Source organism: Salvelinus namaycush, chromosome 19 (genome assembly GCF_016432855.1).
Source record: "Salvelinus namaycush isolate Seneca chromosome 19, SaNama_1.0, whole genome shotgun sequence".
In the NCBI taxonomy this organism is placed as follows: domain Eukaryota; kingdom Metazoa; phylum Chordata; class Actinopteri; order Salmoniformes; family Salmonidae; genus Salvelinus; species Salvelinus namaycush.
In genome coordinates this window covers 14,591,094-14,615,125 of record NC_052325.1, presented here as the reverse complement: position 1 = coordinate 14,615,125, position 24,032 = coordinate 14,591,094, and the positions used below count along the sequence as shown (strand labels likewise).

The 24,032-nt window shown below is 44.3% G+C and overlaps 1 protein-coding gene across 1 annotated transcript in view; it reads right to left on the bottom strand.

Annotated features, from left to right (window-relative positions):
* myo16 (myosin XVI) overlaps positions 1 to 24,032 on the bottom strand; it is a 185,647-nt gene that overhangs the window by 158,501 nt on the left and 3,114 nt on the right. Inside the window, exons 2-3 of the mRNA XM_039014219.1 lie at positions 4,503 to 4,573; positions 4,187 to 4,330 (exon numbers count right to left, since the gene is read on the bottom strand). Of these exons, the coding sequence (XP_038870147.1) occupies positions 4,187 to 4,330; positions 4,503 to 4,573 (215 nt within the window). The remainder of the gene's footprint in view (positions 1 to 4,186; positions 4,331 to 4,502; positions 4,574 to 24,032) is intronic.

Sequence of the window (24,032 nt, the reverse complement as noted above, 5' to 3'; positions counted from 1 at the left end):
ACACTTACACACATCCCTCATCATTTACCAGAGGGAAGCTGAAGAGGCATGTAATCATTTTGTTTACAGTAGCTTGAAAATCTTTCATCTTACCCTTCTCTCACCCTAACATTCCATACCTCTCTCTCCTGACTGACAGTAAAGCTGAATATTGTGTGAGTACTGTAGATGTGACCTCATTAGCTAGAAAGTGGGTCTCAGTTGAAAGTGAATGGAAGACATTTAGAGTCTCTCTCACTCTCTCACTCAAGTGGTCCCCTTGGCAGGAGTAGTGTTTGGCATATTTATATCACACACAGACCCACTGATGCAGCTCTCCTCTTGCAGCACTGCTTTAGGGAAATCAAACACTGCTCTGATAGAAAGAGGAAGAGGGGAGGTGAATACACAGACACACATACTCTCTCTCTCGCTCTTTCTGGCAACTCTTCAAACACAGCCACATCTCCCCTGAGTGTATTTCAAGCCCACCCCACCATACAGAGTCTGCTGCCACACTACCACACCAGACCCAATCAACATAACCAGAATAGGACCTAACACCAAACCAAACACAGCCCAACCTCCATGCCTCCACCTCTGCCTGCTCCTGTCCCCTCCTTTAAAGCTGTTCCTGTCTCACTCTGGACATAATCAGCAGAACCCCAGACCTGATCCAAACCCCTCTGATAGTCTAATACTGCAGACACCAGACCTGATCCAAACCCCTCTGATAGTCTAATACTGCAGACACCAGACCTGATCCAAACCCCTATGATAGTCTAATACTGCAGACACCAGACCTGATCCAAACCCCTCTGATAGTCTAATACTGCAGACACCAGACTTGATCCAAACCCCTATGATAGTCTAATACTGCAGACACCAGACCTGATCCAAACCCCTCTCATAGTCTAATACTGCAGACACCAGACCTGATCCAAACCCCTCTGATAGTCTAATACTGCAGACACCAGACCTGATCCAAACCCATCTGATAGTCTAATACTGCAGACACCAGACCTGATCCAAACCCCTCTGATAGTCTAATACTGCAGACACCAGACCTGATCCAAACCCATCTGATAGTCTTAATACTGCAGACACCAGACCTGATCCAAACCCCTCTGATAGTCTAATACTGCAGACACCAGACCTGATCCAAACCCCTCTGATAGTCTAATACTGCAGACACCAGACCTGATCCAAACCCCTCTGATAGTCTAATACTGCAGACACCAGACCTGATCCAAACCCCTCTGATAGTCTAATACTGCAGACACCAGACCTGATCCAAACCCCTCTGATAGTCTAATACTGCAGACACCAGACCTGATCCAAACCCCTCTGATATTCTAATACTGCAGACACCAGACCTGATCCAAACCCATCTGATAGTCTAATACTGCAGACACCAGACCTGATCCAAACCCCTCTGATAGTCTAATACTGCAGACACCAGACCTGATCCAAACCCATCTGATAGTCTAATACTGCAGACACCAGACCTGATCCAAACCCCTCTGATAGTCTAATACTGCAGACACCAGACCTGATCCAAACCCCTCTGATAGTCTAATACTGCAGACACCAGACCTGATCCAAATCCCTCTGATAGTCTAATACTGCAGACACCAGACCTGATCCAAACCCCTCTGATAGTCTAATACTGCAGACACCAGACCTGACCCAAACCGTTATGATACTGCAAGGATCTACTCTCCATAGGACCAGCTCTTTTTTATCCATACGTACTACGTGTGTGTATATGTGTGTATATCAATATATATATATATAGATATACAGTATATATATATATATATATATATATATAGTGTATAGTATAGGTATATATATATATATATATATATATATATATATATATATATACAGTTGAAGTCAGAAGTTTACATACACTTAGGTTGGAGTCATTAAAACTTGTTTTTCAACCACTCCACAAATTTCTTGTTAACGAACTATAGTTTTGGCAAGTCGGTTAGGTCATCTACTTTGTGCATGGCACAAGTAATTTTTCCAACAATTGTTTACAGAGAAATTATTTCAAATATAATTCACTGAATCACAATTCAAGTGGGTCAGAAGTTTACATACACTAAGTTGACTGTGCCTTTAAACAGCTTGGAAAATCCCAGAAAATTAAATGGCTTTAGAAGCTCCTGATAGGCTAATTGACATGATTTGAGTCAATTGGAGGTGTACCTGTGGATGTATTTCAAGGCCTACCTTCAAAGTCAATGCCTCTTTGCTTGACATCATGTGAAAATCAAAAGAAATCAGCCAAGACCTCAGAAAAAAAATTGTGGACCTCCACAAGTCTGGTTCATCCTTGGGAGCAATTTCCAAATGCCTACCATGTTCATCTGTACAAACAATAGTACGCAAGTATAAACACCATGGGACCACGCAGCCATCATACTGCTCAGGAAGGAGACGCGAACAACAGCAAAGGACGTTGTGAAGATGCTGGAGGAAACAGGTACAAAAGTATCTATATCCACAGTCAAACAAGTCCTATATCGATATAACCTGAACGGCTGCTCAGCAAGGAAGAAGCCACTGCTCCAAAACCACCATAGAAAAGCCAGACTACGGTTTGCAAATGCACATGGTGACAAAGATTGTACTTTTTGGAGAAATGTCCTCTGGTCTGATGAAACAAAAATAAAACTGTTTGGCCATAATGACCATCGTTATGTTTGAAAGGAAAAAATGGAATGCTTGCAAGACAAAGAACACCATCCTAACCATGAAGCACGGGGTGGCAGCATCATGTGTGGGGGTGTTTTGCTGCAGGAGGGACTGGTGCACTTCACAAAATAGATGGCATCGTGAGGATGGAAAATTATGTGAATATATTGAAGCAACATCTCAAGATATCAGCCAGAAAGTTAAAGCTTGGTCACAAATGGGTCTTCCAAATGGACAATGACCCCAAGCATACTTCCAAAGTTGTGGCAAAACGGCTTAAGGACAACAAAGTCATGGTATTGGAGTGGCCATCACAAAGCCCTGACCTCAATCCCATAGAACATTTGTGGGCAGAACTGAAAAAGCGTGTGCGAGCAAGGAGGCCTATAAAACTGACTCAGTTTCACTTCCGACTTCAACTGTATCTTCTCTAGGATAGGGGGCAGAGTTTTCACTTTGGGAAAAATAGCGTGCCCAATTTCAACTTCCTTCTACTCATCCCCAGAATATAAGATATGCATATTATTAGTAGATTTGGATAGAAAACACCCTGAAGTTTCTAAAACTGTTTGAATCATGTCTGTAAGTATAACATAACTTATGTAGCAGGCAAAACCCTGAGGACTAACCATTTATTTTTTTATGTCACTGTCTGTTCAATGAATTTTCATTGGAATACAACATTTCTGATCACCCTGTTCTCAGTTCCTACTGCTTCCACTGGATGTCACCAGTCTTAGGAAATAGGTTGAGGATATTCATTTGTGCAATGAAGAAGAAGGCCATCAGGAAGTAGAGTAACATCATGTGTACTGTTTGAGAGTTGCTCAAGACTTGAAAAGTAGCATTAGTTTGTTGTCCTCCTGTATTGAAAACAGATAGACCCGTCTTCAATTTGATCGATTATTAACGTTTACAAATACCTTAAGTTGTACTACAAAAGTAGTTTGAAATGTTTTGGCAAAGTTTAGAGGTCATTTTTTAGATATTTTGTAGTGACGTTCTTCAAAGTGGAAGCTGTTTTTTCTGGATCAAACGGGACAAATAAATGGACAATTTGGACATATATGGACGGAATTAATCGAACAAAAGGACCATTTGTGATGTTTATGGGACATATTGGAGTGCCAACAAAACAATCTCGTCAAAGGTAATGCATGTTTTATATTTTATATCTGCGTTTTGAGTAGCGCCGGCATGGTTGAAATATGCTACATTCTCTTTGTTGACATTGTGCTACCATCAGATAATAGCATCTTATGCTTTCGCCGAAAAGCCTTTTTGAAATCTGACATGTTGGCTGGATTCACAACGAGTGTAGCTTTAATTTGATATCTTATATGTGTGATTTAATGAAAGTTTGATGTTATCTAATTTTTTTGAATTTGTCGCTCTACATTTTCCCTGGCTATTGGCCAGGTGGGACGCTACCGTCCCGCTATCCCAGAGAGGTTTGTATATATAAATGTGTGTGTGTGTGTGTGTGTGTGTTTCTCACCAGCAGTAGTAGCAGCACCATGTCGGCGTGGTCACACACACACGCTATGTGCAGGGCTGTCCAGAGGTCCTCATCCTGCAAGTTGACGTTTAACCCTTGCTCGATCAGAACTTCAGCCGCAAACACATTGTCATGACGAGCACACTATGGGATGAAGAGAGAGAGAGAGAAAGAGAGAAAAAGAGAGCGAAAGAGAGAGAAAGAGATAGAGAGAGCGAGGAAGAGAGAGGCGTGGTCGGATAATGGTGAGCCAATTGAAAAACAGCAGGTGGATGTGGTCGTGTGAGTGCATGTGTGTGTGCATGTGTATTTTTACCAGGTGTAGAAGAGATCCTCCAGAGGAGATAGGAGTGTTGGGGTCAGCTCTCTCCTTCAGTAGACGCAGCACTGCAACATAGAACAGAGAGAGAGAAATACAAACGTGTAGCTTGGTGTGTGAACACATGTGGATGTAGTAACAGAGATAGGCAGGACATCAGGAGAAAATATACCAGATAAACAACGTAGGTAGACAACGGTTTATTATGAAAAACCCAGTGCATTTTTCCAATAAAAGTGCAAGCGCAAATGTACACACAACACGCAGCACACACACACGCACACACACGACAGCTTCCTACTCTCCAGTAAAATCCCCCTGTGTGTGACTTGTTCTCTGTGTGCCCTTCAGGAGTCACTCAGTCATTCAGTCAGCCAGTGTGTATTATAGCAGTCTTTCAGTACCCCCAATAGCACCCATTTTTGTTGTAGCCCCAGACAAACTCACTTGATTTAACTCATTGAGGGCTTGATGATTAATTGACAAGTTGAATTTGTCCGGGGCTACAACATAAATGTGTGCTGTTGGGGGTACTGGAGGACTGGAGTTGGGAAACACTGTAGTTGGTCTGAGAGGTGGAGCGCCTGCCTGGAAACACACGGCTCACTCACATCACATCAGCTCTACTGAGCCACAGTGGACTGCACTAACACACTGCACTACAAATACAGTATCCACAACACTGACATACTGACACAGATTACCTGGTAATTCTCTACAAACCATTCTACCGTGCTCACACACAGACATAGATCTGCTTTACAACGATCAGTACTCACCCACCAACATCTATTATTCACATAGAACTGCTGAGCCTTTACTCACTGACTCACCCAGATCTGCCCTAACCACTACCCTCAATAATGCTTCTACACGAAAGCGATAAAAGGAGAAGGAAATTACTGAGGGAGAGTATTATACACAGAGAGAATGAATAAAAAACTGAGATGGACAGATTTGAGGGCAGAGAAAGAGAGAGAGAGGAGCGAGGGGGGAGGTATTTAGACATATTTTCCATCAACAACAGTGATAAGCCAAGATGGATGCTGGATAAACACTGGGAGACCTTACCTCAGCAGAACACTGAACTAGTCTGTCACGCAAGCCTCTGACAGACTGGCATGCACTGTCATACACACACACCTATAAAGCGTCTGTGCACACACTAACTCACTGACTCTCTCAAACACTCACTTAACCAGAGCCATTAGCAGTGAGCGTAACAACCACTGTAATTACCAAGGTGAACTATAGTGAGGAGCCCCACAGGGTTGTTTAACCTAAGTCCAGGGTACTCAAATACTATTTGAGAAGGTCCGGTCAAACACATTTCCTATGAGGCAAAGGTCCGGATAGATATTTGTATTTATTAGTGTAGTAACAAACCCCTCCTCGCGACCCATGCATCACCAAACTGTTCACACTCCTCCTGTTGGCGGAGATAAGATTTTGCAGTTTTAAGTGTGCCTTGAATTCTTAATAAATCACTGACAGTGTCACCAGTCAAGCACCCCCACACCATCACATCTCCTCCTCCATGCTTCACTGTGGGAACCACACATGCAGAGATCATCCGTTCACATACTCTGTGTCACACAAAGACATAGCGGTTGGAACCAAAAATCTCAAATTTGGACTCATCAGGACTAAAGGACAAATTTCCACCGGTCTAATATCCATTGATAGTGTTTCTTGGCCCAAGTAAGTCTATTCTTCTTATTGGTGTCCTTTAGTAGTGGTTTCTTTGCAGAAATTCGACCATGAATATTTGTTTCACACAGTCTCCTCTGAACAGTTGATGTTGAGATGTGTCTGTTACTTGAACTCTGTGAAGTATATTTTTGTCCTGCAATCTGATGTGCAATTAACTCTAATGAGTTTATCGTCTGCAGCAGAGGTAACTCTTGGTCTATCTTTCCTGTTGCAATCCTCCAAGCCAGTTTCATCATGTACTTGAAGAAACTTTCAAAGTTCTTGAAATGCTCTGCGTATTCCTCCAAAGCTCAGCTGTCCTGAGTGCACAACTCTGCCAGGACCTAGGATCAAGAGAGACACTTAAGTGTTTTAGTACTATATCTCTTGACACAACGATGAAAATAATCATGGCCTCTAAACCTTCAAGCTGCATACTGGACCCTATTCCAACTAAACTACTTAAAGAGCTGCTTCATGTGCTTGGCCCTCCTATGTTGAACATAATGAACGGCTCTCTATCCACCGGATGTGTACCAAACTCACTAAAAGTAGCAGTAATAAAGCCTCTCTTGAAAAAGCCAAACCTTGACCCAGAAAATATAAAAAACTATCGGCCTATATCGAATCTTCCATTCTTCTCAATTTTTTTTGAAAAAGCTGTTGCACAGCAACTCACTGCCTTCCTGAAGACAAACAATGTATACGAAATGCTTCAGTCTGGTTTTAGACCCCATCATAGCACTGAGACTGCACTTGTGAAGGTGGTAAATGACCTTTTAATGTGTGAAAGTTAAATATTTCAAAAAAATATTTTTGAATTTTGCGCGCTGCCTTTTCAGCGGAATGTTGTGGGTGTTCCGCTAGCGGAACCCCTGGGCGAGAAAGGTTAATGGCGTCAGACCGAGGCTCTGCATCTGTCCTCGTGCTACTAGACCTTAGTGCTGCCTTTGATACCATCGATCACCACATTCTTTTGGAGAGATTGGAAACCCAAATTAGTCTACACGGACAAGTTCTGGCCTGGTTTAGATCTTATCTGTCGGAAAGATATCAGTTTGTCTCTGTGAATGGTTTGTCATCTGACAAATCAACTGTACATTTCGGTGTTCCTCAAGGTTCCGTTTTAGGACCACTATTGTTTTCACTATATATTTTACCTCTTGGGGATGTCATTCGAAACATAATGTTAACTTTCACTGCTATGCGGATGACACACAGCTGTACATTTCAATGAAACATGTGGAAGCCCCAAAATTGCCCTCGCTAGAAGCCTGTGTTTCTGACATAAGGAAGTGGATGGCTGAAAACGTTCTACTTTTAAACTCGGACAAAACAGAGATGCTTGTTCTAGGTCCCAAGAAACAAAGAGATCTTCTGTTAAATCTGACAATTAATCTTGATGGTTGTAAAGTCGTCTCAAATAAAGCTGTGAAGGACCTCGGCGTTACTCTGGACCTTGATCTCTCTTTTGACGAACATATCAAGACTGTTTCAAGGACAGCTTTTTTCCATCTACGTAACATTGCAAAAATCAGACATTTTCTGTCCAAAAATGATGCAGAAAAATTTATCCATGCTTTTGTTACTTCTAGGTTATACTACTGCAATGCTCTACTTTCCGGCTACCCGGATAAAGCACTAAATAAACTTCAGTTAGTGCTAAATACGGCTGCTAGAATCCTGACTAGAACCAAAAAATTTGATCATATTACTCCAGTGCTAGCCTCCCTACACTGGCTTCCTGTTAAGGCAAGGGCTGATTTCAAGGTTTTACTGTTAACCTACAAAGCGTTACATGGGCTTGCTCCTACCTATCTTTCCGAGTTGGTTTACTGGTGCTCTTTCATGCCATCCCTAGGAGGGGTGCGTCACTTGAGTGGGTTGAGTCACTGACGTGATCTTCCTGTCTGGGTTGGCGCCCCCCCTTGGGTTGTGCCGTGGCGGAGATTCTTGTGGGCTATACTTGGCCTTGTCTCAGGAAGGTAAGTTGGTGGTTGAAGATATCCCTCTAGTGGTGTGGGGGCTGTGCCTTGGCAAAGTGGGTGGGGTTATATACTTCCTGTTTGGCCCTGTCCGGGGGTATCATCGGATGGGGCCACAGTGTCTCCTGACCCCTCCTGTCTCAGCCTCCAGTATTTATGCTGCATTAGTTTGTGTCGGGGGGCTAGGGTCAGTTTGTTATATCTGGAGTACTTCTGTCTTATCCGGTGTCCTGTGTGAATTTAAGTATGCTCTCTCTAATTCTCTCTTTCTCTCTTTCTTTCTCTCTCTCGGAGGACCTGTGCCCTAGGACCATGCCTCAGGACGACCTGACATGATGACTCCTTGCTGTCCCCAGTCCACCTGGCCGTGCTGCTGCTCCAGTTTCAACTGTTCTGCCTGCGGTTATGGAACCCGGACCTGTTCACCGGACATGCTACCTGTCCCAGACCTGCTGTTTTCAACTCTCTAGAGACCGCAGGAGCGGTAGAGATACTCTTAATGATCGGCTATGAAAAGCCAACTGACATTTACTCCTGAGGTGCTGCACCCTCGACAACTACTGTGATTATTATTATTTGACCATGCTGGTCATTTATGAACATTTGAACATCTTGGCCATGTTCTGTTATAATCTCCACCCGGCACAGCCAGAAGAGGACTGGCCACCCCTCATAGCCTGGTTCCTCTCTAGGTTTCTTCCTATGTTTTGGCCTTTCTAGGGAGTTTTTCCTAGCCACCGTGCTTCTACACCTGCATTGCTTGCTGTTTGGGGTTTTAGGCTGGGTTTCTGTACAGCACTTTGAGATATCAGCTGATGTACGAAGGGCTATATAAATACATTTGATTTGATTTGATATTTGAGCTGTACTTGCCATAATGGACTTGGTCTTTTACCAAATAGAGCTATTTTCTGTATACCAGCCCTACTTTGTCACAACACAACTGATTGGCTTAAGAAGGAAAGACAATCCACAAATGAACTTTTAACAAGGCATACCTGTTATTAATTTAAATGCATTCCAGGTGACTACATCATGAACCTGGTTGAGAGAATGCCAAGAGTGTGCAAAGCTGTCATCAAGGCAAAGGGTGGCGACTTTGAAGAATCTCAAATTGTTGCGTCAAAAACAGAACACTCAAAACATGAGCACAATGGCAGCTCTTCCTTTAAAGAACTCCAGGCCTCAAGAGGGCAGATAACCCAAAAACACGGGTGGAACTAAAAAATTGAGCCAGGATTTCTGGAGGGACTACTTTTACATGCGCACCTGGCAGATAAGCATGGGTATAAAATGTTTGGGCTTAGCTTTGCTTGGGTCCTCAACATACAAACAGCTCATTGTTCAACCCTAAAGACGCAACTGGTATGTAATGTTTGGAATTATTTATTATGTTGCATCCAGTGCTTAGCACAATTTACATGGGTAACTCTGGTAGGAGCGGTGACTTCTTTTGTTGTGGATATTTTCTGACTGCAGAAGTAATTGCTTGAAGTGCTAGATTAAATTGTTTAAACGTTTACTTTATTCAAAGCATGCTTTGTTGCTGTGTCATGCATTGTTTATTGTGTAAAATAATGCACGTTTATTCTCTGTTTAAGGTTATCAACCTATTCCTATTCCCTATTCCCTATTCCTCTGTCATTCAACTACTCTATTCAACAAATCAACTGTTTCAACATATTCAACAAATGGCATCAAAACCATAATAAAACACTGGAAAGGAATTGAGTTGTCCCTTTGCATCCTTCACGGGTTGAGCAAGCCGTTTTCAAGTTTGGGCAGAGCTGAAATAATTATAACACCTAGACAACTTGACACAAATATAAATATATTTTGATTTGTTTAACAGTTTTGTGGTTACTACATGATTCTATATATGTTATTTCATAGTTTTGATGTCTTCACTATTATTCTACAATGTAGAAAATAGTAAAAATAAAGAAAAACCCTTGACTGGTAGTATGTATATATATATAAATATTTTTTTATATATGTTTCATTGTCACATACACTGGATAGATGCAGTGAAATGTGTTGTTTTACAGACAGTATGGCGCCCTTGTAGCAAATTAGGGTTAAGTTTCATGTGCAAATAACAGCAAAAAGTTGAAAGCCCAACTTGATTACATAAAATGAAATGTTTTACTTTAATTCTGGGTCCGGATCCGGACCGTTGTCTGCCTATGTCACGGCCGTCGTAGGGAGGAGACCAAGGCGCAGCGTGGTATGTGTACATTCTCTTTATTATATTAAGAATGAACACTGAACAAAACTAACAAAACAACAAAACGAACCGTGAAGCTTTACAAAAAGTGCTGGACAGGCAACTACACATAGACAAGAACCCACAAAACTAAAAGGGTAAATGGCAACCCTCTGATTGGGAACCAATTCAGGCCACCATAGACCTACATATGCCTAGACTCACAAAAACCCTAGACAATACAAAACAAGCATACCCACCCTTGTCACACCCTGACATAACCAAAATAATAAAGAAAACATAGATAACTAAGGTCAGGGCGTGACAGTACCCCCCCCCCCCCCCCAAAGGTGCGGACTCCCGACCGCAAACCTGAACTTATAGGGGATGGTCCAGGTGGGCATCTACCCTCGGTGGCGGCTCTGGTTCTGGACGCCGCCCCCCCTCTTTACACTGATCCCTCCGCCTTTGTAGGTCGCTGGAGACCCCGGGATGGGGACCGCCGCTGGAGACCCCGGGCTGGGGACCGTCGCTGGAGGCCCCGGGCCGGGGACCGTCGCTGGAGGCTCCGGACTGGGGACCGTCGCTGGAGACCCCGGGCTGGGGACCGTCGCTGGAGACCCCGGGCTGGGGACCGTCGCTGGAGACCCCGGGCTGGGGACCGTCGCTGGAGACCCCGGGCTGGGGATCGTCGGTGGAGACCACGGACTGGGGACCATAGCTGGAGGCTCCGGACTGGGGATCGTCGCTGGAGGCTCCGGACTGTGGTCTGCCGCTGGAGGTTAAGGACTGTGGTCTGCCGCTGGAGGTTAAGGACTGTGGCCCGTCGTTGGAGGTTCCGGACTGTGGCCCGTCGTTGGAGGTTCCGGACTGTGGCCCGTCGTTGGAGGTTCCGGACTGTGGCCCGTCATAGGAGGTTCCGGACTGTGGCCCGTCGTTGGAGATTCCGGACTGTGGCCCGTCGTTGGAAGTTCCGGACTGTGGCCTGTCGTTGGAGGTCCCGTACTGTGGCCTGTCGTTGGATGTCCCGGACTGTGGCCCGTCGTTGGAGGTTCCAGACTGTGGCCCGTCGTTGGAAGTTCCAGACTGTGGCCTGTCGTTGGAGGTTCCGGATTGTGAAACGTCGCCGGAAGCTCTGGACTGGGTACTGTCGCCAGAAGCTCTGGACTGGGTACTGTCGCCGGAAGCTCTCGACTGGGTACTGTCGCCGGAAGCTCTGGACTATGGAAGCGCACTGGATGCATGATGCGTGGTGCCGGAACTGGTGGTACCGGGCTGAGGACACGCACCTCAGGGCGAGTGCGGGGAAGAGACACAGGCCGTACTGGACTGTGGAAGCGCACTGGAGGCCTGATGCGTGGTGCCGGAACTGGTGGTACCGGGCTGAGGACACGCACCTCAGGGCGAGTGCGGGGAAGAGGAACAGGATGTACTGGACTGTGGAAGCGCACTGGAGGCCTGATGCGTGGTGCCAGAACTGGTGGTACCGGGCTGATAACACGCACCTCAGGGCGAGTGCGGGGAGGAGGAATAGGACGTACTGGACTGTGGAAGCGCACTGGAGGCCTGGTGCGTGGTGCCGGAACTGGTGGTACCGGCTGGGGACACGCACCTCAGGTTGAGTGCGGGAAAGAGGCACAGGATACACTGGGCCGTGGAGACGCATTGGAGATCCGGAACGTAGAGCTGGCTCAATGCATCCTGGCTGGATGCCCATTCTAGCCTGGCAAATGCGAGGAGCTGGAATAGATCGCACCGGGCTATGAATGCGAACTGGAGACACCGTGCGCATTTCTGCATAACACGGTGCCTGACCAGTCACACGCTCCCCACGGTAAGCACAAGGAGTTGGCTCAGGTCTCCAACCTGACTCAGCCAATCCCCTCGTGTGCCCCCCCCAAAAAATGATTGGGGCTGCCTCTCGGGCTTCCGTGCTAAACGTGTCCCCTCATATCGTCGCCGTTCATCCTGTGCTATCTCCACCTGCCTCCATGGTAGTCGATCCTCTCCTGCCAAAATCTCCTCCCACGTCCAGAATCCTTTACCGTCCAGTATTTCGTCCATGCTGTCTGCTCCATGAAACGCTGCTCCTCCTTTTCACGCTGCTTGGTCCTTTTATGGTGGGTTCTTCTGTCACGGCCGTCGTAGGGAGGAGACCAAGGCGCAGCGTGGTATGCGTACATTCTCTTTATTATATTAAGAATGAACACTGAACAAAACTAACAAAACAACAAAACGAACCGTGAAGCTTTACAAAAAGTGCTGGACAGGCAACTACACATAGACAAGAACCCACAAAACCAAAAGGGTAAATGGCAACCTAAATATGATCCCCAATCAGAGACAACGATAAACAGCTGGCTTTGATTGGGAACCAATTAAGGCCACCATAGACCTACATATGCCTAGACTTACAAACACCCCTAGACATGCAAAAACCCTAGACAATACAAAACAAGCATACCCACCCTCGTCACACCCTGACCTAACCAAAATAATAAAGAAATCATAGATAACTAAGGTCAGGGCGTGACAGCCTATTGAGGATGGCTGACCTCAGCGGTCGTTATCTACACAGACGTGTGTATAGTGACAACTCACACACACAGCTGGTTAGGGCGTATACATTTCAAGCTGAGCTAGGACATGGCACCACTGTAACAATGATGTAACAGTTTCACTGCGGTATAGTTTGACCATGCAGTGTGTGTTTCAGTCCAGCCAGTGGCATCACTTGTTAGTGATTATTTTTCTGATCCTCAGGTAGTGCAGGCCGCTCCATTCATTTCCCTCTAGGTCATATACCGTAGGGACCCCACCTATCAACCAACCAATCTTTGCTTAGTCTTGATAATGGAGGATCCTAGTCGTTTATGGATGGATGTATTATGAACACACGAGTATACAGTCACCGAAACACACACACACACACACATTTACATGCACACCCACACAGTCTTCTAATGGTTCTTGGTGCTTAATGGAGCTTAAATGGTTGATGAGGAAGAACACAGCCTTCCAAAAGTCAATGAACACAATTATCTCTCTCTCTTACACACACACACACACACAAACACATGCACGCATACACACAACTTTCTGTCGCCCACCTAAAAGCTCAGAAATATAACCCCACCTAGATTAGTAATTAAGGATAATGGTGGTTGGCTCACCTACAGTGCTTTAGTAGAATGGTGGATATCCCTCGATAACATTGTCTGCTAAATGACTAATGCACACGTGTAACGGATGTGAAATGGCTAGCTAGTTAGCGGTGGTGCGCGCTAATAGCCTTTCAATCGGTGACGTCACTTGCTCTGAGACCTTGAAGTAGTGGTTCCCCTTGCTCTGCAAGGGCCGTGGCTTTTGTGGAGCGATGGGTAACGATGCTTCGTGGGTGACTGTTGTTGATGTGGTCCCTGGTTCGCGCCCGGGTCGGGGCGAGGGGACGGACGTAAAGTTAAACTGTTACACACGCACACATTTATATGCGCACGCACGCAGTCTTCTGGTGCTTAATGGATCTTAAATGGTTGATGAGGAAGAACATAGCCTTCCTAAAGTCATTCAACACTAATTTCTCTCTCTCTCGCTCTCTCTCACATACACACACACATAAACACCTGTCTCCCGCCTAAAAGCTCAGGAATATAATCCCAACTACTGTAGGTTAGTAATTAAGGCTAATTAACATATGTGGTGGTTGGTTCACCTACAGTGCTTCAGTAGAATGGTGAATAACCCTGGATAACATTGTCTGCTAAATGACTAAACTGTCAAATCTAAACACTACTGTATATATTAATTGAATCACAAGTCTTCCGAAATAATAGACTAATACAGTCAGGCATCAGTCTGGACGGCATCAGGTCTGTTTGACCTTCCACACACTGGAAGGACCCGTCTATGTGTTTTTATAGGGCGTTGTTGAGCTTGACTGAACAGAGGTCAGAAGTCAAGAGCTATGTATGTATTGACCCTCAGGGCAATCAAACAGAAGTGCTGTATGCTGGACCATATGGCTGATGTTCCGTTTCTGTTCTATTGGATCATGACAACACTTTCCGGTGTTGTGGTTCTCTATTAGTCCATACGTTTACACTGCCCACTGTTCTGCTGTTCTATTGGTCCATAGGTCAACACTGTCCTCTGTCCTGCTCTACTATTGGTTCATATGCCAACGCTACCCACTGTCCTGTTCTATTGAAATGATTGACAGGTACTATCCAGTATTGCTGTGGACCATTACATCTCTACACACTCTAAGACCATGTCTTTTCCATCCCCTATACACAATACAACCACCTAGCTCATATACTACTCATGGAAAACCAATGGATACCCTGTCTTCATGATTAGCATTATTATTACCACTGTGCATGATTTATATTGATGTTGTACTGTACTGTTGAGGGAGCTCGCAAGTAAACATTTCACTGCACCTTTTATACCTAATGAAAACTGTGTACGCACCGAATAAACTTGACTTGATTTGATCCGTGCTAACTCAGGCAGTGAGCATTTTGGCAGCAGTGTAAATTAATGCAGGTTGTTGCTCTTTTGCCTGGTGTTAATGTGTTTGTCTGTGTGCTCTGTTTCATCAGGCTGTTTGACCGTGAAGAGAGAGACGGAGAGTGTGTGAGAAAGAGAGGGAAAACAACCAGCTGTCATTTTGGGGAAAACTGAAAAACAGCTGTGGGAGACATATGTGGAGTTTCCATAGTAACCAGATGGGAGCCGTTGTGGAGAGAGGGAAAGAGAGATGGAGGGAGAGAGCGAGAGTTGGAGAGAAGAGGCGGGAGGAATAATGACAGAGGAAAGGAGAAAGAGAGAGAGAGGACTGATGTTCTCTGTTCGTCCCAGACCTCCCCTACAGACTCAAGTCTTTCATCCACCCTTCTTTCCAATAAAAGATGACCCTATCCTCCCCATTGGCATATTCTGCTCTTCAGCCATCCAAAAGATGACCACAAACTGCTTATCATACAGTCCCTGCAGCCAAACTCTAACCAGATGCAACCAGAACGCAAACACTGAATGGAACGCACTATGAGTCCAATGCCAACCTTGAATAGATTCCTGATGACTCAACAGAGTCTCCCTATCAGTTATAGAAGTGGAGTTGGATCAGACATATTTCTGTAGATGCTAAGTCAGACACATTCCAGTTAGGGAAACATGTTTCCACTCTGACCTTGTACTATTGTCAGACCTGGCAGAGGCACTCCAGTCTCTCTTGCATAACATATATAAATTGCATTATGTACATGATTAGCGAGTCGCTGGTGTACAGTTAGAGTATGCTCCACTACAGCCCTGAGAGCTATGTCTGCTGAGTTAATGATATACAATGGAAGCAAGTGATGCCTACATGATATCATTGATAAGCGTCAATCTGGCATAATTCTGCAAAAATACAGGCATCAAGGAACCTGATGTGAATACATTGCATACACTATGGACGCCTAGAGAAAAGCATCACGGACATGCATTGCATTTAGGCAGGGAGACGTATGCAATGGATGCAGCGGGAGAAAAAAAAGAGAAGTATACAATTATACTGTAGCTTTACCTCTAGGGAGAGAGGGAGAGGGGAAGAAGGAGTATTAAATAGTCGGTGAGTGGAGGGTATGTCTAGGCTACTTCATAAGGGGATGGATTCCAAATGCACTTGTTCAAATCCCACTCGATCCATCTCTTTCTCTCAATGTTTCTCTCTGTTCTATTCATCCCAGAACTCCATCCTTGTGAATGTATCTTCAAATGCCCCTTCAATAACATGACATATGTTACCTATCACCTCTTTTTCGCATTCCTTACCAGTCCACCATCCATATTATTAGTCCCTATGTGTGTTCCGCTATACCTCATCCCAACCCTCCAATATGAAACCTACTGTAAATTCTCATCCCTGTAAATTATTCCGTCTCAGTGCTTCTTATCAGACATTCATAGTCACCACAATCCCTCGTCTTGCATGGCTGCTCTATGTTTTCCAAAAGAGCTTTGGAGTCTTCTCTCCGTTTCCATCCTTCAGGAAAAACAATATACACTGTTCTCAGACAAGACACAATCCTAAAAGCACAGACTTCCATGATGGGATCTGTGATGCAGAAAAAAGTTATCTAGAGAGATTTGGGATTTGTAATTCCACCGCATCATTTGGGGAATACTTTCTGTGAATCTCTGTGAGTAATGCTTTATGAATTCTGTTAGAGTGATTAAGCTATGCATTCATATAGTCTGTTATACATTTCTTTGAAGGATTGTAGCAAGTATTAAATGCAATATTATGTGTGCATAGACAGATGGATTATAAAAAGTGTTAACCAAGTTTATTCTCTCCCGAACAATCTTGAAGCATTGAAGGACATTCAGTTAGTAGTAGTCTGTTGGAACAAGCTTCCCTAGGGTTTGACATCTTAATTAAAAAATGCTACAAGATATTCTCCAGCAGATGTAAGAATGGAATCTAAATTACATTTGTACTGAGCCAAGCTCAGTAGCAACAAATGAGTTCACAAGTATGTGCTTTCCTTATTAAAGTTTCTCTTTAGCTCCTCTTGTTTCTCAAGTAATATCTCTGGCTTAATTCTCACATTGGGTTAGATACCCCTATTACTATTCTGTTCAACCTCTCTTTCGTATCGTCTGAGATTCCTAAAGATTGGAAAGCGGCCGCAGTCATCCCAATCTTCAAAGGGGGAGACACACTAGACCCAAACTGTTACAGACCTATATCCATCCTGCCCTGCTGTTCTAAAGTCTTCGAAAGCCAAGTGAACAAAAAGATCACTGACCATTTTGAATCCCAACGTACCTTCTCACCTACGCAATCTGGTTTCCGAGCTGGTCACGGGTGCACATCAGCCACGCTCAATGTCCTAAACGATATCATAACCGCCATCGATAAAAGACAGTACTGTGCAGCTGTATTCATTGACCTGGCCAAGGCTTTCGACTCTGTCAATCACCGTATTCTTATCGGCAGACTCAACAGCCTTGGTTTCTCTAATGACTGCCTCGCCTGGTTCACTAACTACTTCTCAGATAGAGTTCAGTGTGTCAAATCGGAGGGCCTGTTGTCCGGACCTCTGGCAGTCTCTATGGGGGTGCCACAGGGTTCAATTCTCAGGCCGACTCTTTCCTCTGTATATATCAATGATGTCGCTCTTGCTGCGGGTGATTCTTTGATCCACCTCTACGCAGACGACACCATTCTGTATACATCTGGCCATTCCTTGGACACTGTGTTAACAAACCTCCAAACGAGCTTCAACGCCATACAACACTCCTTCCGTGACCTCCAGCTGATCTTAAATGTAAGTAAAACGAAATGCATGCTCTTCAACCAATCGCTGCTCACACCTGCCCGCCCAACTAGCATCACAGCTCTGGACGGTTCTGACTTAGAATATGTGGACAATTATAAATACCTACGTAGGTGTCTGGCTAGACTGTAAACTCTCCTTCCAGACTCACATTAAGCATCTCCAATCCAAAATGAAACCTAGAATCGGCTTCCTATTTCGCAACAAAGCCTCCTTCACTCATGTTGCCAAACATACCCATGTAAAACTGACTATCCTATGGATACTTGACTTCGGTGATGTAATTTACAAAATAGCCTCCAACACTCTCCTCAGCAAATTGGATGCAGTCTATCACAGTGCCATCCGTTTTGTCACCAAAGCCTCATATACTTCCCACCACTGCGACCTGTATGCTCTCCTTGGCTGGTCCTCGTTACATATTTGTCACCAAACCCACTGGCTCCAGGTCATCTATAAGTCTTTGCTGGGTAAAGCTCTGCCTTATCTCAGCTCACTGGTCACGATAGCAACACCCACCCGTAGCACGCGCTCCAGCAGGTATATTTCACTGGTCATCCCTAAAGCCAACACCTATGTGGCCCCCTTTCCGTACAGTTTTCTGCTGCCTATGACTGGAACAAATTGCAAAAATCACTGAAGTTGGAGACATATCTCCCTCACTAACTTTTAGCGTCAGCAGTCAGAGCAGCTTACCGATCTCTGCAGCTGTACACAGCCCATCTGTAAATAGCCCATCCAACCAACTACCTACCTCATCCCCATATTTGTTTTTGTTTTTCTGCTCTTTTGCACACCAGTATTTCTACTAGCACATCCTCATCTGCACATATATCACTCCAGTGTAAATTGCTAAATTGTAATTACTTCGCCACTATTGGTCTATTTATTGCCTTACCTCCTTACTTCATTTGCACACACTGTATACAGATTTTTCTATTGTGTTATTGACTGTACGTTTGTTTATCCCATGTGTAACTCTGTGTTGTTGTTTTTGTCGCACTGCTTTGCTTTATCTTAGCCAGGTCGCAGTTGTAAATGAGAACTTGTTCTCAACTGGCCTACCTGGTTAAATAAAGGTGAAATAAAGAATTAAAATGTAAAACATTGATCTGTTCCCCTATTTGGTGGACAAAGGCCACAATAATCATAAAGAGTCAGTTATTGTGTCCAGATTGCTGGTTTCTCTCTCTTTCTCACTCCTTCGTTCAATCAACAGAGAGGATTTGGCACGGTGTCACAGCATGACATCTACCTTCCACTGCAAAGGCCCCTGGGAAAGGGATTGATGTGTGGCGCAGACAATGAGCTTCTAGCTCTGACAGATAGATAACTGTACCAGAGCTGTATGGGAGTGAGGACGATCTTCAACACGGACACCATCAAGCTTGCTATACTGAACCTGATCAGATAGGATCAGTGATCACGCGTTGGGTATAGGCATGCAATTAGCTTGACTGTGTATGTAGACGTCTTGACAAAGGTGTGTGTGTGTGTGTGTGTGTGTGTGTGTGTGTGTGTGTGTGTGTGTGTGTGTGTGTGTGTGTGTGTGTGTGTGTGTGTGTGTGTGTGCTTGCATGCATATGTGTGAGCTTGGTGCTAAACACTGAGGTGAGGAAGACATGAAACAATGACAGCAGAGGCCATTAGTGCTTCTACTTCCTTAACTCAGAGAGAGCTGATTACAGACAGACAGACATACAGACAGGGTGTTACTGGTGCTAGGCTATTCACTGTCTGTCTGTCTGATCTATATCTGCTGATCAATAGAGGACAGAGTCAAGAGGAGGAAGCGAGTAGGGGGAGAGGAGGAGGAGAAAGGGTGATTTTCCGACATTGAATTACACTTGTCTTAAGTGACAGGAGGTCTCAGTTGATTGTGTAATGTATGCACGACAGGGCATACACACTGATACTGATGCCAGCCACACACTGATACTGATGCTACTCGACAGTATTTTAGTACGTTTCATAGTCAAAGAGAATCTCAACCGTTATCATTCTCTGATTTGATATACACTGCTCAAAAAAATAAAGGGAACACTAAAATAACACATCCTAGATCTGAATGAATGAAATATTCTTATTAAATACTTTTTTCTTTACATAGTTGAATGTGCTGACAACAAAATCACACAAAAATTATCAATGGAAATCAAATTTATCAACCCATGGAGGTCTGGATTTGGAGTCACACTCAAAATTAAAGTGGAAAACCACACTACAGGCTGATCCAACTTTGATGTAATGTCCTTAAAACAAGTCAAAATGAGGCTCAGTAGTGTGTGTGGCCTCCACGTGCCTGTATGACCTCCCTACAATGCCTGGGCATGCTCCTGATGAGGTGGCGGATGGTCTCCTGAGAGATCTCCTCCCAGACCTGGACTAAAGCATCCGCCAACTCCTGGACAGTCTGTGGTGCAACGTGGCGTTGGTGGATGGAGCGAGACATGATGTCCCAGATGTGCTCAATTGGATTCAGGTCTGGGGAACGGGCGGGCCAGTCCATAGCATCAATGCCTTCCTCTTGCAGGAACTGCTGACACACTCCAGCCACATGAGGTTTAGCAATGTCTTGCATTAGGAGGAACCCAGGGCCAACCGCACCAGCATATGGTCTCACAAGGGGTCTGAGGATCTCATCTCGGTACCTAATGGCAGTCAGGCTACCTCTGGCGAGCACATGGAGGGCTGTGCGGTCCCCCAAAGAAATGCCACCCCACACCATGACTGACCCACCGCCAAACCGGTCATGCTGGAGGATGTTGCAGGCAGCAGAACGTTCTCCACGGCGTCTCCAGACTCTGTCACGTCTGTCACGTGCTCAGTGTGAACCTGCTTTCATCTGTGAAGAGCACAGGGCGCCAGTGGCGAATTTGCCAATCTTGGTGTTCTCTGGCAAATGCCAAACGTCCTGCACGGTGTTGGGCTGTAAGCACAACCCCCACCTGTGGACGTCGGGCCCTCATTCCACCCTCATGGAGTCTGTTTCTGACCGTTTGAGCAGACACATGCACATTTGTGGCCTGCTGGAGGTCATTTTGCAGGGCTCTGGCAGTGCTCCTCCTACTCCTCCTTGCACAAAGGCGGAGGTAGCGGTCCTGCTGCTGGGTTGTTGCCCTCCTACAGCCTCCTCCACGTCTCCTGATGTACTGGCCTGTCTCCTGGTAGCGCCTCCATGCTCTGGACACTACGCTGACAGACACAGCAAACCTTCTTGCCACAGCTCGCATTGATGTGCCATCCTGGATGAGCTGCACTACCTGAGCCACTTGTGTGGGTTGTAGACTCCGTCTCATGCTACCACTAGAGTGAAAGCACCGCCAGCATTCAAAAGTGACCAAAACATCAGCCAGGAAGCATAGGAACTGAGAAGTGGTCTGTGGTCACCACCTGCAGAACCACTCCTTTATTGGGGGTGTCTTGCTAATTGCCTATAATTTCCACCTGTTGTCTATTCCATTTGCACAACAGCATGTGAAATTTATTGTCAATCAGTGTTGCTTCCTAAGTGGACAGTTTGATTTCACAGAAGTGTGATTGACTTGGAGTTACATTGTGTTGTTTAAGTGTTCCCTTTATTTTTTTGAGCAGTGTATTATGAAATCTGAATCACAAAACAAGTCACATGATCATATCATGATGTATAGTAATCTGATTTTAAAACACCCACTACTTTGGTTAGATGCGGAGTAATAATGGACAGATGCTAATATTAAACAGGTTTCCTAGGCATTGAGACACAGAACTATATTACGATGATCAGGTTATCAAACAGCTGTGAACTGCAACCGGACAGAGAGCCACTCTGTCACACTCAAGTCATCTCTCTGCCAGACCCCTAACCTCATATAAGAGAATAAAATCATTCATATACAGTAGACTCAATCTCATCAAACATAGGATTTTGCTGGGAACGTAACATCTAATATCACCTCAATAACACAGCTACTGTATATACCAATCATTCCCCAGTGTGGAACATTCCATATCATTATTCTGGAATGGTATTGTGAATTGATTTTGGATTCCACGCCTCTTGAAGGGAACAGATGCTCCGGTCACAGCCGTGCCTCCCACTGATGAAGTTAAGACATTACTTTAGAAAGGCAATTTCACCAAATGTCACTACCAATGCAAGTCCCAGTTTACATATGGCAGGGAGGAATCGAGCTGAAAAAGGCTCAGGTCTCTCTCGTCTCTCATTCTCTCTTTTTTCCCCATTCACCATATCCCTCCCTGCCTGTTCTTTTTCTTTGATTCTCACTTTCTACTTTTTTTAATGACATAGCCCTCTATCCTCTCCTTTCAATCTCTTTACCCATCTCCACATCTCCGTCACTCTCTATTTTCCTCTCTGCTTCCATCTGATTTCTTGCCAGTGATTTCTGATGTGTGTGTGTGTACATCTCTTATTACTAGCCTGCCTCGTCAGAAAAGTGTGTTTCTAGTTTATCTGTGAATCTGTGTCCAAAGCCAACTCCATACTGACAAAGTTGAATTAGGATAGACACACAGACAGAGAGAGAAAGAGAGAGATAGAGAGAGAGATGCCAAACATTCTTTAAATGACAATGAGTCATGATGGTACAAGGTGATGTTTCCTCATCTTGAAAGATTCATAGCCATTATTGTATCAATCAAAGAACAAATTAAATGAAACCATATAAATTATTACATAGGGAGGTTGGGTGCTATGATAAAAACCTTACACAACTAATACAGAAGACGTTCATACCACAGACATTCCACAGTGTTCCAGAATAATATCCCCATGCCTCGCTATAGCTAGATAAACGTTTGGACACAGTCTATCACTCTCATTTCATAGCTTTTCACTTCAATGAGAGATTCACCACCAGATAAGGCCTCCACAAGATAAAGCAAAGCAAAAAAAACAATCTGCTACATAAATCTTTGAGGGTGGTATTTCCTCCATTATCTCCAGAACAAGAGGAGCTGATCTCATCACTAATAACAACGGGCTGAGATGAGATCCTTGTGGAATACTAAGCATTGATTTTCCTTCCACACATCCTCATGATCTCTGCTGACTCCGGTTTTCCAGGGTTTGGGGAGCTTGGTACAGGCAGAACCAACCCCAATTCCCACCCCGTCCCCCTAAATTACCCCCCTTTCACCCCAGATGGACCCCTAGGTCTCTCGACATGGGGTGTATTTACACATTTCTTCCTCTCAAAAATGATTAAGGATTTTGCTGTGAATACAATTCCAGAAATGTTCCCACATATCTCCTGGGATAAAGGAGGCCTGAGGCGACCATGTTTCCTACATGGATTTGGAATGGAGTGGGATTGAGACAGAAACATGCTGTGGAGCATTATTGTATTTTCCTACACAGTAATTGGCACAGACGTATACATACACAGAGACACAGAAACTGACATTGCCTAAAAGTAACATTACACACACAGAAACATAGAAACAGTCAACAGGCCAAAGATCAGGGTTGGGGAGTAACTGATTACATGTAATCTGATTACAAAAAACCTATAAATGTAATCGCTTACATTACCAGCAAACATATTGTATCAGATTACAGATACTTTTTAAAAATGATATGGTTACTTCTTGGATTACTCTTAAATTCAGAAAGGATGTTAGTGAAAAAAATACATTGAGACCTTTCTGCTTTCTCAATTACATTCAATTCAGCATTTAAAATGTTAACGGTTTTTCCACCTGAGTGAGCCTGAGACCACTATGATGACACACCAAATGTGTATAAATAATTATTTTTGGCTTCTTCTGCATCTTAAGGGAAAATTAATTAGAAAGTAACTGAAAATAATCAGATTACAGTAATCCAAAAGACACATTACTGACTACAATTTTAGATAGTTAACCATGGGATCATCAAAGCAACAAATCAGTAATAGCAGGAATAACAAGAAGGGAATTCAGTCCGATGGTGTGAAATGAGACTTATCATCATGTCTCCATCTACACGGTATCATGCCTATGGAACATCAAATCTGCAGGACAGCATCTTGTCCAACAACATCCTATCCAACAACATCTTGTCCAACAACATCTTGTCCAACAACATCTTGTCCAACAACATCTTGTCCAACAACATCCTATCCAACAACATCTTGTCCAACAACATCTTGTCCAACAACATATTATCCAACAACATCTTGTCCAACAACATCTTGTCCAACAACATATTATCCAACAACATCTTGTCCAACAACATCTTGTCCAACAACATCTTGTCCAACAACATCTTGTCCTACAACATCTTATCCAACAACATCTTGTCCAACAACATCTTGTCCAACAACATCTT